The 15445-nt window shown below is 39.1% G+C and overlaps 1 protein-coding gene across 1 annotated transcript in view; it reads right to left on the minus strand.

The window, feature by feature from the left end:
* Positions 1–11885: 11885 nt before the first annotated feature.
* Positions 11886–15445, minus strand: part of PLPP3 (phospholipid phosphatase 3) — a 105749-nt gene continuing 102189 nt past the window's right edge. The window contains exon 6 of the mRNA XM_070745976.1: positions 11886–12521. Coding sequence (XP_070602077.1) covers positions 12399–12521 — 123 coding nt within the window. The 3' untranslated portion in view covers positions 11886–12398. The remainder of the gene's footprint in view (positions 12522–15445) is intronic.

The following is a 15445-nucleotide window of genomic DNA, read 5'->3' on the forward strand; positions in this document are numbered from 1 at the left end:
GAGATTTTCCTTCCCCTGCTATGCCCACCAAGCCACGCCCACCAAGTCACGCCCACAAAACCAGCAGTAATTTTTTTATTTTGGCATCCCACCACTGAGTACAGAATTCTAAGCACTGCACCACAGTGGATACTATAATTGCCCATGTGTTATTTTGGCCTCAACAAGATTTGCTAGAAATAGGATTCCTTGAGGCTCGACTACTGTAATGCTCTCTACATGGGGCTACCTTTGAAAAGTGTTTGGAAACTTCAGATTGTGCAGAATGCAGCTGCGAGAGCAGTCACGGGCTTCCCCAAATATGCCCATGTTACACCAACACTCCGTAGTCTGCATTGGTTGATGATCAGTTTCCGGTCACAATTCAAAGTGTTGTGCTGTGAGCCGCCCCGAGTCTGCGGAGAGGGGCGGCATACAAATCTAAATAATAAATAAATAAAATAAAATGACCTATAAAGCCCTTCATGGCACCGGACCAGATTATCTCAGGGACCGCCTTCTGCTGCATGAATCCTAGCGACCAGTTAGGTCCCACACAGTGGGCCTTCTCCAGGTCCCGTCAACTAAACAATGTCATTTGGCGGGACCCAGGGGAAGAGCCTTCTCTGTGGCAGCTCCGGCCCTCTGGAACCAACTCCCCCCAGAGATTAGAATTGCCCCCACCCTCCTCGCTTTTCGTAAGCTTCTTAAAATCCACCTCTGCCATCAGGCATGGGGGAACTGAGATATTCTTTCCCCCTAGGCCTTTACAATTTATGCATGGTATGTTTGTATGTATGTTTGGTTTTATAATAAGGTTTTTTTTTATTTTAGTTGTTTTAGTATTGGATTGTTACATGCTGTTTTTTATCACTGTTGTTAGCCACCCTGAGTCTGCGGAGAGGGGCGGCATACAAATCCAATAAATAGATAGATAGATAGATAGATAGATAGATAGATAGATAGATAGATAGATAGATAAGAAAGAAAGAAAGAAAGAAAGAAAGAAAGAAAGAAAGAAAGAAAGAAAGAAAGAAAGAAAGAAAGAAAGTCAGATTTCGGTGTTGATTGGAATTACAATCAAAACAACTAAAGAACTTCAAATTGCTTATTCCTATGTTATATAGTTCCATCCTTCATAATCTTGCCTTAAGAAAATGTGTACTGGCATGGGCTAGGTGCAATGTTTCTGAAATAATGGGGTGGGGGGCCCTGGGGGGGGCGTGGAGCAATGCTAGGGAGCGTGTGTGACCCCAGGGAATATGCATGGTCCCTCTCAATTGATTTCCCCTAACTGAAAACACTTCTGTGACACTTACTCCCAGGTAAGTGGGAAGCCCGGCCTTCCTCAGCCAATAGTTTGCTTGCAGTTTATAAGTAAAATAATAAATATTAACATTAAAATTGCATTGGGTCCCAGATTGGAGAGTTGGGGGGACGAAATGTTTACTTCTTTCTGAGAGGGGGAGGCATAACAGAAAATAATTGAGTAGCATAGGGCTGGGGTATGGTTACTTGAGGGGCCACCTCCCACCCTTAGTATCTACTCAGCTCAATCTGGCAGAGATAGCATGCTCTGTGTTCTATCAATTAAACATTGTCATTGTCATTATTATTATTATTATTATTATTATTATTATTATTATTATTATTATTATTATTATTATTACTACTACTACTACTACTACTACTACTATTACTATAACTGTCATTTCTCCTATTCTATTTTTTAAAATTTATTTATTAATTATTTTGTTTATTTATTGGATTTGTATGCCGCCCCTCTCCGGAGACTCGGGGCGGCTAACAACAGTAATAAAACAATGTACAATAATAATCCAATAAATACTAAAAATGATTAAAAAACCCATTAATATAAAAAACCAAACTTACATACAGACATACCACACATGAAATTGTAAAGGCCCAGGGGGAAAGAGCATCTCAATTCCCCCATGCCTGGTGGCAGAGGTGGGTTTTAAGGAGCTTACGAAAGGCAAGGAGGGTGGGGGCAATTCTAATCTCTGGGGGGAGTTGGTTCCAGAGGGCCGGGGCCACCACAGAGAAGGCTCTTCCCTTGGGTCCCGCCAAGCGGCATTGTTTAGTTGACGGGACCTGGAGAAGACCCACTCTGTGGGACCTAACCGGTCGCTGGGATTTGTGCAGCAGAAAGCGGTCCCTGAGATAATCTGGTCCGGTGCCATGTACAAGTAACTCACCTTTTGAGCTATTTGCAACTAACTTTTGTCCTTCTTTTATTTTTAAGCTATCTTTAAAAAAATCGTTTTTTCCTCTTAGAAATTTGCCAGATGTTAGCCTTTGCCCTGCTAAACAGGTCCAAAAGGGCACTCAAAGTCTTTAGGTTATTTTTTTACTCCTAAGCAACTGCGACTGATGTATAGATGTGACAATCCTGTTTGCAAAAGTAAACAATTTATGAACCTCTTTAGTGATAATGGCATAATCCATCATTAGCCAGCAGCTCTGTCTCCAAATGGATCTGCTGATTCTTGGACAGCTTCCTTGATAGGTATTCACAGAGTACTTTAAAGTTCATCTTAATTTCCTTCAACTTTGGTTGTCATTCCCACTTCTTTACTTTTATTTAAGGACATGGCACATTTTCAAGTTTATTGATAGAAAGGGAAATCAACAAGGAATCTTGTCGTGGGAAAAGTTAGGGGTAGTCATTTCACAAATAGGCAAGTAAAAAATACCAGGTCACTAAAAAAGATCAGGTTCATGTGTGCAACTGAATTAATTCCACGTTGGTTTTTTTTTTCCTAAAAAAAATATAAAAATATAGCCAAGTCAATATTGACATTCTTTGCAGAAATCTATTTTGTGATCACACTAAAATAAGATGTGCAGTTTCTGCTTTTAGCCAGCTTTTTTTAACCTCTTTTTGAGGGTAAGCTGCAATGTTTGGAGCATTTTAACCTTGGGCATCCAACTTGCCTTGATTCATGGACCTTACATTCCAGGTACCTATAGAGCAGTGTTTTTCAACCAGTGTGCCGTGGCACACTAGTGTGCCACAAAACATGGTCAGGTGTGCCGCGAAGAAGGAGGCTCAGGTTACGGTCGCAACTTTTTGCTGAGAGAGAGAGAGTGAGAGAGAGAAAGAGAGAGAGAGAAAGCAAGAGAAAGAAAAGAGAAACAGAGAAAGCAAGAGTGAGAGAGATAAAGCAAGAGAGAGAGAGAGAAAGAAAGCGAGAGAGAGAAAGAAAAGAGAAACAGAGAAAGCAAGAGTGAGAGAGATAAAGCAAGAGAGAGAGAGAGAGAAAGCAAGAGAGAGAAAGAAAAGAGAAACAGAGAAAGCAAGAGTGAGAGAGATAAAGCAAGAGAGAGAGAGAAAGCAAGAGAGAGAAAGAAAAGAGAAACAGAGAAAGAAAGAGTGAGAGAGATAAAGCAAGAGAGAGAGAAAGCAAGAGAGAGAAAGAAAAGAGAAACAGAGAAAGCAAGAGTGAGAGAGATAAAGCAAGAGAGAGAGAGAGAGAAAGCAAGAGAGAAAGAAAAGAGAAACAGAGAAAGCAAGAGTGAGAGAGATAAAGCAAGAGAGAGAGAGAGAAAGAAAGCGAGAGAGAGAAAAGGAGAGGAAGGGAGAGAGAAAGGAGCAAAAAGGGGAGGAAAAAAGAAAGGAGAAAATGATTGAGACAGAGAATGAGAGGAAAGAGAGAGAAACAAAAGAGAGAGAAGTGACTCTTGATTTAAAGCATATGATAAAAAGCACCCAAAGAATAAGAGAGAGAAAAACCCCAGCCCTCACCTGTTTTTGGAAATGGTTCAAGAGTGTGTATACACACACAAGGGTGGGGAGGAGATGGGTGGATAAAGAGAGGAGAGTGTCTTAGGGTGTTATTTTGTGTCATTGTGGTTGGTGGTGTGCCCCAGGATTTTAAAATGTAAAAAATGTGCCGCGGCTCAAAAAAGGTTGAAAATCACTGCTATAGAGTATAGATCTTTATGGCATCAGACTTTCCTTTCACCACCAGATGCATCTACAGCTAAGCATCCTTTCAGTTTTGGCCCAGCCGCTTCATTCTTTCTGGCGCTGCTAGTACTAGCCCTCTGCTCTTCCCCAGTAGTATATTGGACACCTTCCAATATCATATCTTTGGGCATATATATATGGGAACATATAAATGATTCCATATAAGGCAACTAATGCTTTGTTTTGCATTTGACGTGACCATGAAGACGCCTGCTGATTGGCTGTACGCCGGCTCCAGCAAATGCAGGAAATTGCCAGCACGGGATTGGTTAAGACGTTGACAGCTGGAATTATATAAGACCTGTCACACCAGTGATTACTTGCTCGCTGACTCAGTTAGCCAGGAGCAAGTCACTTTGTTAGCTGGGGCAAAGTCTCAAATAAACAGTTGAATTGTTTCCAAGCCTCGCTTCACTCATTACTCGCCTCATTATCAGATACAACTTTGAAATCTGGAAGTCCATTGTAAGCAATGAAGAAAAGATGAACAATGCATGTATTAAAATTCAGGAGGACAGTAATTTGGCACAAGTAGAGGTTAATATTCGGATATGAAACATTTTCTCCACTAGAAAGAATATGGCTATTCCCTAATGTTATTAACAATGCTAACAAATACTAATCGTGGTAGTTGCTCCAACAACACCTTTTTTCACTAGCAGTAATGCAATGTAAAATTCAAGTAGTGTAATGCAAAAAATTGCATTATGTGTACCTGATGAAAGAAATGGCTGGATAACAGTAGAAAAATAAAATCCACTTTCGATCTGAGGGGTTGGCGTACTAATAAAGGGGAATATTTGTTGCTCAGGGTTGAAATGAGAAGTTCTTCCTGCTCTCTGAGCTTTTTGTTTTCTTGTAGACATTTTATTACCTAAACTAAGTAACATCAGCAGTGCTAATTTGAGTAATAAAATTTCTGCAAGAAAACAATTATTCGCAGAGAGCACCAAGGACTTCTCATTTCAATCCTGAGCTACAGATATTCTTCGTTATTGATATTACAAATTTTGCTGAATTATATCCATTGCTACCCATTCCCACTGCAAGGATAATCCTTCCCCATAAACCCAGCTGTAAATCTGTATACTGTAGCCCTAGCCTAGGCCCCTGATATTATTTCCACATAGCACAGTATGGAATCTTCTGCTTATTATTTCATTCCATAAGTGTAACCCCATTGCGGTGATAGATGCTGTAATGCTGAAAATTTATATGTAAGTTAGCGTCCATGGGATTATTCAACCCTCTAAATCTATTGGCAGACCATACTTCATGACAGGGGTTTCAGCTTTTTCTCAGTTTACCATTTTTATTAAAGAGAATGCATGGATGACTGGCAATGGAGGCAACTAAAGACTTTAAAAAGAGTCCCGCTGGCTTATAAAAAGCCCTGTGTCAGGTTTCAAATAGTGGCCACTGAGAAGCTTTTAGGAAGCTGAGCATTAGAGCATGAAGCCAACTGCATCTGGCCTTCTCAAACTATGGCTCAGGGTTATGGGCAATTTAGAGGGGATTCGTAGTTTTTAAAAAATCTGATCACATGGCAGTACTGTCAAAACATGCTCTGAGCTTTACTCCCCCCCCCCCAACTTTTAGGCTGTGGAAATAAGTCCTGGCAAAAATGGAGTGTGTTTATACAACTCCTCTCTTTTGCTTTGTATAGGAAAAATGTGAATATTGACACACACCCCAAAAAAAATGGCACCAGGATTTGCTCCTCACTTGTTTCACTGTGTTAAACAATGGCATGGATTCTGTGAAATATGGGAACAACCCCTAAAATAGTGGTGACAAATCTTTTTTAATTCATGTGCTAACATGTGTACAAGTTCCCATGCCCCTTCCCTCCCCCCCATGCATGTGCATCCACCCGCGTGACTCACCCACGCATGCGCGCAGGCCTTTCTAAAGCCTGGTAGGTGAAAAAAATGCCCCAAACGGGCAAACTGGAAGTTCGGGAAAACACACTTCTGGTTTCCCATTGTGTTGGTCTTTGCACCCCGAAGGGTTCAGGGAAGCTTCCTGATGCTCCAGAGTGCAAAAAAACCAGCACAACAGGCAAAGTGGAAGTTCAGAAAATGCACTCCCAGTTTGCCCATTGTGCTGTTTTTTGCACTCCGGGGCTTCAGGAAGCTTCCCTGAACCCTCCCGGAAGGCAAAACGGTGTTTCCAAGGCCCAAAATCAGCTGGACAACAAGGCAAAGTCTCACATGCCCTCCAATATGGCTCCGCATGCTACCTATGGCATGCGTGCCATAGGTTTGCCATCATGGCCCTAAGATATACAAATGGTCCTTGACTTACCACCATTTGTTTAGTGACCATTCAAAATTACCACACCAATTGGGAAAAAAAGACTTCTGAACATTTTTCACATGTATGACTGTGGCAGCATCCCCATGGTCACATGATAAAAATTCAGACGCTTGGCAACTAGTATGTATTTATGTCAGTTGCAGTGTGCCAGGGTCAGGGGTGGGTTCGTCCTGGTTCAGACCAGATCACCCAAACGTTTAGTGATCTGCTGGTACCGAAATTTTGGCATCACGGATCCAGTTCTGTCTGGTCCAGTCCATGCTCGCCATAATCTTTTCTCTGAAATTTTGGTCAATTTTCCTGTTTGGATGGCTTCTCCTTGTTCTGTGCTTTGAAAAAAGCCCGCCCACTCGCCCACCCCTAGAATTAATACTGACCTTTATTTCTTCACCTGAAGCACAGCTGATCAGCTCGTCCACTGTGGTTTTGGGCTGAATCCACCTCCTGAGCATGTGCGGAAGTGAAATCGCATGAGGGAAGGCACGTGAAATGTCACAATGTGAACAAGTGGCGAAGGTACCAGGTGGCCAGGGTCATACAATCACCTTTTGCTACTTTCTGACAAGCCAAGCCATTGGATAAGCCATATTCACTTAGCAACCTTGTCACTAATTTAACAACTGCAATAATTCATTTAGCAACTGTTCTGCCGGGCTATCTGGTAGAAGCATCCGAAAATTCATGGGTACAAATTTCAGACACACACACGTTTGAAAATTCAAAACAATGTCCTTTATCACAAAATTCAAAAGAAACAAAGCACCCTTTTTGCATTGCAAAGAGCACTCTTCCCCAAAACAACCTTGTCGGCTGTACAAGTCCCTTAATCAGTCCTTAAGTACTTAGCTAGTAGCTGTGAAGAAACGTCACAGCCCTCCTTCTTCCCACAGAGTGAAACACACACACACTTTACTCTGCTTTGGTGTCAAAGGCGTGAAAAATCCACAAAGTTCAGACACAGCGAGGCACGATCCTGAAGAACTGCGATCAGATAATCTTCCACAACGGCCAACTAGCACACTGCTATTTGTAGCAGCAGCTCTAATTACTGGAGCCCCACCCAAACACAGGTGGCCTCTCTTATCTCCTGTAATATTTCCTCAATTGGTCTCTTCGATGCATAAGTCTGCGCCTGCGTGGGTTTAACACTTCCTCATCCGAATCAACCGAAGATAATGGAGATTGGCTTCCTGGGCTGCGTGCCAAGCCCCCCTCTTCCAAGTCACCCCCATCTTCTTGGTCCGAGGAAACTGCACTCCCTGACTCTGCCGGCAACAAAACAGGCCTAGGACATGTTGACGTTTCCCCTGCCCCCACCTCCACATTCCTTGGGGCAGGAGCTGGGCTAGAGCCAACCACAACAGCAACCATGAAAAGAAAAATCGTAAAATGAGATAACACTCATTTAGCATCTGTCTTGCTTTCCTCAGTTGTGATCATATGTTGAGAATGATCTGCATAAATTCAATTTTAACTATAAACCGAGGGTTGTGGGGGGTTTCGTTTTTGCTTTGCCGTGCCATTTCCTATGAAATAATTAGTTTTATTCATGCAAGTTGGGCTAGGATTTCATATATATTTCATTTAAGGGGCTACAATATCATAGCATTTGAGATTCTCTGAATTATTTATTTTTAAACTATTCTTCAACAGTTTAGGGAATTGGGAGGTCTCTATATTGTCTGCTCTTCATGTTTCTTTCGGAATTCAGTTTCAAAGTAGTTTTCAATTTACAATTTTAACACAGATTCTGCCACAAATCTAACATTAAATCAATGCCAAACCAATCTTTCTGGGTGGCAAATTCTTTGGGAAATAAAAAATAGTATAATCCCACAACTACAGTATTTCAATTTTGTATGTTCAAATTATAGAGATTGGACATACAATGCTTTCCTGTATTTGGATGCTGGAAAATCATAACTGACATTTTTTTAGAAGTGGATAACAACATATAATTGCTTAATATCAGATTATGTTTGGAACTGGGTAAAATAAATATCAGAAAATCATCAAGCTTCTGGTATTATTTTTGGAAGTTTTCACCGATTAGAATCTAGTGCTCAGTGCTCTTCTTTAAAACTCCTTTTCTGTACTGACCAAGTGATAACAGCATGTTAACTCCAATAAATGACTGATAACACCTACATGAAATTCACTTTGATTTGCTTTCAGCTTGGACAGAATATATTGTACTGTTCCTGGCTAATGATTGTATGCAGAGGTGGGTTTCAGCAGGTTCTGATCAGTTCTGGAGAACCGGTAGTGGAAATTTAGAGTAGTTCAAAGAACCAGTAGCAGAAATTTTGAGTAGTTTGGAGAACCGGTAGTGGAAATTTTGAGTAGTTCAGATAACCGGTAGTGGAAATTTTGAGTAGTTTGGATAACCTGTAAATACCATCTCTGACTGGTCCCGCTCCCATCTATTCTCTGCCTCCCAAATCCCAGCTGATCGAGAGGAAATGGAGATTTTGCAGTAACCTTACCCTGGAGTCGGGAGGGAATGCAAATTTTACAGTATCCTTCCCCTGCCCACCAAGCCACGCCCACAGAACTGGTAGTAATGGTCATCTTTGTTGTTTTTTTTAAAAACCCACCACTGATTGTATGGTTTCTATTTCAATATAATACGAACAGGCAGTCCTTGACTTACAACCACTACTGAGACTGACATTTTTGTTGGTATTGGACCTGAGTTTACAACAATTTTTCATAGTGGTTGTTAAGCAAATCATATTTGTGAAGTGAATCATGTGGTCATTAAGTGAATTCAGCTTTCCCAATGGGTGTTTTTCACAGGAAATCAACAAAGGATTGAAAATTGTGAGCATGTCACTGCAGGATACTTTACCTAGTCACCTTTAATCCTCAGACATCATTCAAGCCACTCTGCTTCCCCAACTACTTTTAAAAATAACAACATATCTTGCACTGTGGAATTCTGTTCAGAATTTTAATTATTACCACCAATTTACCCAGTGTGGCCTCTACTTGTTTATTTTTCTCTAACAGACACTCCGTTTGTCTTACATCTCCACACACATCTGTTTTTCTGATTTTTGTTCCAAGGTTACTCGTAAGTAAATTAAGTAAAAAAGTATCAAGACAAATTCCTTGTGTGTCAAATCACACTTGGCCAATAAACTATTCTATTCTATTCTTCCTGTTTATGATGGTGCTGTTGCTACTTAAACATTGTCACTCAAGCAAGAACACTAAAAATGCAGAGGAAGGGCGTGACCAAAGTGGTGTTTGTGTATAGAACATCTGAATTTGGGTGGCTTGTCCATGAAATAAAACATGCAAGTTTCATCTGGAAACAGAATGACATGAAGTTTTTGTCTTCCAAAAAACCAACTGGTATGCCAGTATTCCCAGGAAGAAGTTGAAAGCCGGGGTGTATCCTTGATTTACTGTGATTAACATGTTAATAGTTTTGGAAGAGGCAATAATTTTATTGTACCTTTTCATTAGCATTGAGACATACATACCATGATCTGAGTCTACAGAGAAGGGAGACCTAGAAATCAAACCAATAAAATAAAATAATGATTTAAACAAAAACAATATTTTAACCAGTAATTGTATTTTTCTGATGCAAGATTAATGTAAAAGCAAAGATGAAGAATCTGCAGCACTAAAGCTTTATCTGAGCTCAGAATGATTTCCCAACTGCTCAATTCAGATCTCAGTTAAGAATGAATGATCTCCATCCCTACCTCCTTTCTTGTCTGGCTGCAGGATTGGAAGGAAGGAAGTGATAAAGAAGTGGATTACAATAACTAAAAAAGTAAAGCAGAATTATTCAGTCAGAATGAGACAGAATAGATCCTGCCCCATTGGGTCCAGTATTTCCCACTGTTCTATTCCTGTAGGCAATGACCAGGCTGAACCTGAGGGTGGGGTCAAATGCATAATAAGTAATGAGTCCTTGAGCAATCGCAAGAGATCCAAGTCCAGTGCACATTGAATGTATCTCTTATGCATCTCTGCTCATTTCCCTTGACTATCAATTGATCAGATTCTTGTAGAGAGCTTAACTTTGCAATAAATCTTCATACTCATTTGAACGGCCTTAATTTCCTGACACTCGACAATTTCACCATCAACATCTGCCTCCTGCACAAGGCACCAGCTCCTAAGTATATAGTCCTGATAGGAATGTAGCCCTTGATTATTTTTCCCAAGAAATTGTTATTCTTTCTATAAAGCACATTTATACGACAATATTTTTGCAAATACAAACTTTAATTCTGTACTCTACAAAAAGTCTTGCATATTCTTCTTTTTACAAAAAAAGGAGAAAGAAACATTACAAAAATACAGACAATTTAATACAATTTGATATAATTGTCTTTAGTTGTTATTTTCATTAAAATATTGCTACCAAAGAACTACAATATTTTAATCGACTATATAAAAAAATTAAACCAATGCTTTCCTTTTAAGCAGCAACATGTAAATAAACACAGGTCAAAACACAGTTTATGATCATAGTGGATATATCTAACATTGTTTGGAAATAATATTTTACATAGTTAATTTGTAATGTTTTATACATTATTTATATAGTATTTATATATTTATATATATTTATAAAAACATAGCTTGCTAGAATTGAAATGATAGGACGGATTTTGCATAGCAAAGGTGTGCAAAGGCCAGTCTGTTTAGTTAGCCTGCTCGGTTTACTTCTTAAAATAAATTTTAAAAATCTGTCTTTCAGAATTCCCCGCCAAAGGGCAGAAATTAGTTCTGCTCTCATTCATCTCCTTTGCCTGCCCTTGGTTCTTGAGAGCTGCACCCCAACCTGGTGCCCTCAATGTGTATCCTACAACTCCCTCCATTTCATTCAGTTCTGCCAATCATAAAGGGAATTACAGTCCAGTTCACCCCAACAGCAACAAAATGGAGAAAATGGGCTTAAGGAATAGCTATAAATCTCCTGTTTTCTTCAGGGCATGGGGAATTCAAGAAGGGTTTAAATGAATATCAGGATAAGACGGCTCTGCCCAGCAGTCCGTCACTTGCCTGGAGGATTAGTGTTCTGAGTTTCAATCCCAGTCCTTATAGTGCTAACATATATCAACAAGACTGTCCACACAAAAAAAATCTTTTATGAGTGGGGACTGTTCAAAATACAGTTCCACCATTAGTGGTAGTGGATAGGAAGCTTTGCTGGGCCATTGAGTAAACACAGGCTAGAGATACCAAACAGGATTATGGACAATACATATTAAAGGCATTTAATTCTGGATATCTTGAATGTCCTATAGTTGATTAATCCTATCTATTCTCCAATGTTTAGAGATGTATCACTTGCGAGAACAAATACTGAATGAATCTTACAAACTGGAGAATCAGCTGAGTTCTGTTTACCAAGTCAATTTTGTTTTATGTCTCCTCAAATAGAAAGTGGTATTATTGTTCAGGGGAATGTACAATAGGAAAAAAAAATATTTTCTAATATTTTACAGGGCATGCTTCATCTAAACCAAAGTAAGTCACAGTATGGAATGGAAAGAACCCAAAATATATAGATATATAAAAGAGATTATCCTTAAAAAGTGACCACAATCGATGTCAGTGCTTATTTCTTGTACATAGTGCTATAATTTAGTTAGTGAGGGTTTGTGTCTCTACATCCCCGTTCCATTTTCCTAACAGAAAATCACAAATCTTCATTGGAAGGAAGGAAGGAAGGAAGGAAGGAAGGAAGGAAGGAAGGAAGGAAGGAAGGATGGAAAACCATGGAAAACAGAGATGGCCAGTTTCCTAACAATTATTTAGTGTTCATTACAGTATGAACAATTTAGCATTCACTACAACATGAACACTCAGCCAATTGCACATTTAGAAATTCCTGCGTGAGTTGACTTGTTTTGTGATTGTTGCCTCTGACTTGGCTGAACAACATCCATTTTATGCAAATGTTGTAAAGAGTTAAAAAGGCCACAGAGTAAGACCTTGCGGTCAGGCAAAAGTCTCTCCCTACATTCTACTGTCAGATGAGATTGAGAGCAGCAGGTAGTCGCTGTCAGCAGTCATTTTGCAAAAATCAAAATAATAATAAAAAAATAAAAAAAAATAAAAAGAAGTCAAATGTCTACACCATGTTGTGATGGTTGTTCCTGTCAATGATGTCCACAGGTGATAATATCTCCCTCCGGATGGGAGGAGACTGCAACACCTTGGTTTTCTGCTTGAAGAGGTCTGAGACATAAAAGACCTGTAAATAAAAATAAATATATTTAAAATGAGGGTTTACGGGTTTTACTCCTAATACATTTTCCTTTAGTCAAGTCTCTCATTCATAAGGCAAAAAAATTCCCCCACCTGGTACCTCTTCCAGGTATGTGAAGTGAACCTTGTTAAAAGAGGCTAAAATAGCTGTTCAGAAGTTATACAGTTAGAGAACTGCATTTATGTAATGGAGAACAAGCAAGATACATACACAAAAAATATATTTTTGGAAATTGAATCCAACACTGCTCCCTTATCTATGAGAATTTCCCTTTTCATTCTTGATTTTATTTTCTCCTTCTATTGGATTATCCTTTCTTCACAATATAATTTACTATTCTAATTTGCTGCGTGGAAATACCTAGGCAGAGTGTGCACTAAAGTAAGGAGTTTTGAGTGAAAGGATTTAGTAATGTGGAAATAGTCCAATTTCAACTTTACTTTTCTAAATCATCACACAAAATCATGTCATTGTAGTCCTTTTGGTAATCCAAACTCTGCTATTAATAAATTTTCCTTAAGAGTCAGTTGTCTGCAATTATTAGTCAGGGAATAGTTTGATGTTTTTTCACTTTCCTCTCCCCTCTCCTTCCTCTTCTTCACCCTCTTTTCCTCTCCATTAATATATTAACACTTACTCAGGATGACTGTTCAGTATTTATGGGGCAGCATTAAGAGAGATTCCCAGCCACTTTTCCCTGAAATAGTCTATGAGGTAAGCACGGTTACGGATGTGAAATAGTCTTCGTTTAGCTATTCACAGAGGCTGCCACACAATGAAAAATCCCAGAGAGGAAACTTTAACATCCTCCTCTAATATAGCAGTTGAATATCTTATCAGGCTAACATAATGGGCGTGCTTTTTCTCTTGCAAAATATTATTCTGAGGCCAGAAAGGAAGAGATCCAGACAGCGCCTGATTCTGCAAACAGCAGAATAAAGTTAATCTCTCTTACACAGTAATATTCCAGTCATCAAAATCCTCATCATATGGAGGTACTTGTGCACTTATTTATACACCTCTGCTGAAAGTAGAATTTTTTTCTACTTTCTAATTTGTGGGAGAATTAGACTGATATTGCTCATCAAACATTATGAGGTTAATAAAGGGTCAGAAGCTACAATCCAAGAAGTGGCAATGACTTATGCTATATATATTAAAAATGGCATATAAGATTGACTGGAGTAGAAGAAGTAGAAGTTTTGTTCAGATTATACGACTTCTTTCAGGACCAGGTTCAAGCTCTGCCATCCTCAGTATGCCAGCAAAGTATCATTCAATTATTTCCCAGAGTGAGAAGTCACCAAGCACATTATAAATTTAATAAATGATTCATTTTATAAATACAAAATTAAACTGAGGCTTCTAATGGTTTTATAATATTTCTGCATCTAAATACTGCACTGAAGCATAGTTACTTCACTGACGAATTTCCCTTTGTTGAGAAAAAGAGGTAGTACAAGAAAAAATCAAAGTTAGATTGTACAATTTTTTTAAGTTCTTTCTTTCTCATTGTCATCCTAAAACTTGTTTCAAATTAAGTCAAATTAAAGACCAATTGGCCTTCCAGAACTTTTTTCTTTTATTTATTTATTAGATTTGTATGCCGCCCCTCTCCGAAGACTTTTGCTTTTGAGAAATACACAACTTCTAAAGAGAACCTTGTTACTAGGTAATTAATGAGGCCAAATTATCTTTATTGTTCTCTCTGTGTGTGTGTGTGTGTGTGCATTATTGGTATACAGTGATACCTTGTCTTACAAACTTAATTGGTTCCGGGATGAGGTTCTTAAGGTGAAAAGTTTGTAAGACGAAACAATGTTTCCCATAGGAATCAATGGAAAAGCGATTAATGAGTGCAAGCCCAAAATTTACCCCTTTTGCCAGCCGAAGAGCCCGTTTTTGCACTGCTGGGATTCCCCTGAGGCTCCTCTCCATGGGAAACCCCACCTCCGGACTTCTGTGTTTTTGTGATGCTGCAGGGGAATCCCAGCATCGCAAAAATGAGCGCTTCGCTGGCAACTGCTGTGCACTTATCATAGTGTGGCTGCAGCGAGTAGTTGAAGCTGCTACTCCTCCCCATGGTCCTGATTTCTAATCCTAGTCAAGACTGGAGTTAACTCAGACGCACACGTGCACATATCGGAGAGGCATAGCTGCGCACACAGCATACCGGTAGCAGCAGGAGCGGAAACCCCCACCTGGATGGAAAGGAAAATTGATTTATATTCATGACCTCCCTAATTTTGTGACTACATGGATAATACTGTCTGAATTTAATATATATTTTTATTTTAGCAAATCTCAGCATATTTATGTTACAGAGAATTCAAGAATATTTCAGCGATTGAAATACAAATGTTATATTGTTTTGTTTTTCAGTTGGGAAAATCAAATAATCAATCCACCTATTACTACAGTGTTTGAATGTCAACAAGACTAATTCAAATGCTAGGACATCACAACCTTCTTGTGGAAAAACACTACATAACAAGTAATAAATCACTAGACCCATATTTTATTTATTAGTTTAGCAATGCCAATCAGCAATAGAGATTGCTTTGCATGTGATTGACTGATGGATGGATGGATGACATGCTATCATTGTTTTTAATTCTTACCTACCACATAGATAGATTTTCTCCATATCAATCAGTCTCTAACCTGTTCTTTTAGGTTTCCCAACAGTATACTACTCATTGCTACTGTAATTGTATCTATTCACCTTGCTCCTGGCTATCATATTCTTTTTTCTTCCGCTTTTTCTACTTTTAAAGCCTTATAAATGATCAAGTCAGACTTTTGACTTTTCAGTGAAATGATTGCTGTGTGTATTGTCTCAAAGCTCCTTGGCTTCACAAGCCAAGAGGTTACCAACAAGCTGTTTATATCAAGATTCTTGTCTTGTT

The sequence above is a fragment of the Erythrolamprus reginae genome, chromosome 3, assembly GCF_031021105.1.
Source record: "Erythrolamprus reginae isolate rEryReg1 chromosome 3, rEryReg1.hap1, whole genome shotgun sequence".
Lineage (NCBI taxonomy): Eukaryota > Metazoa > Chordata > Lepidosauria > Squamata > Dipsadidae > Erythrolamprus > Erythrolamprus reginae.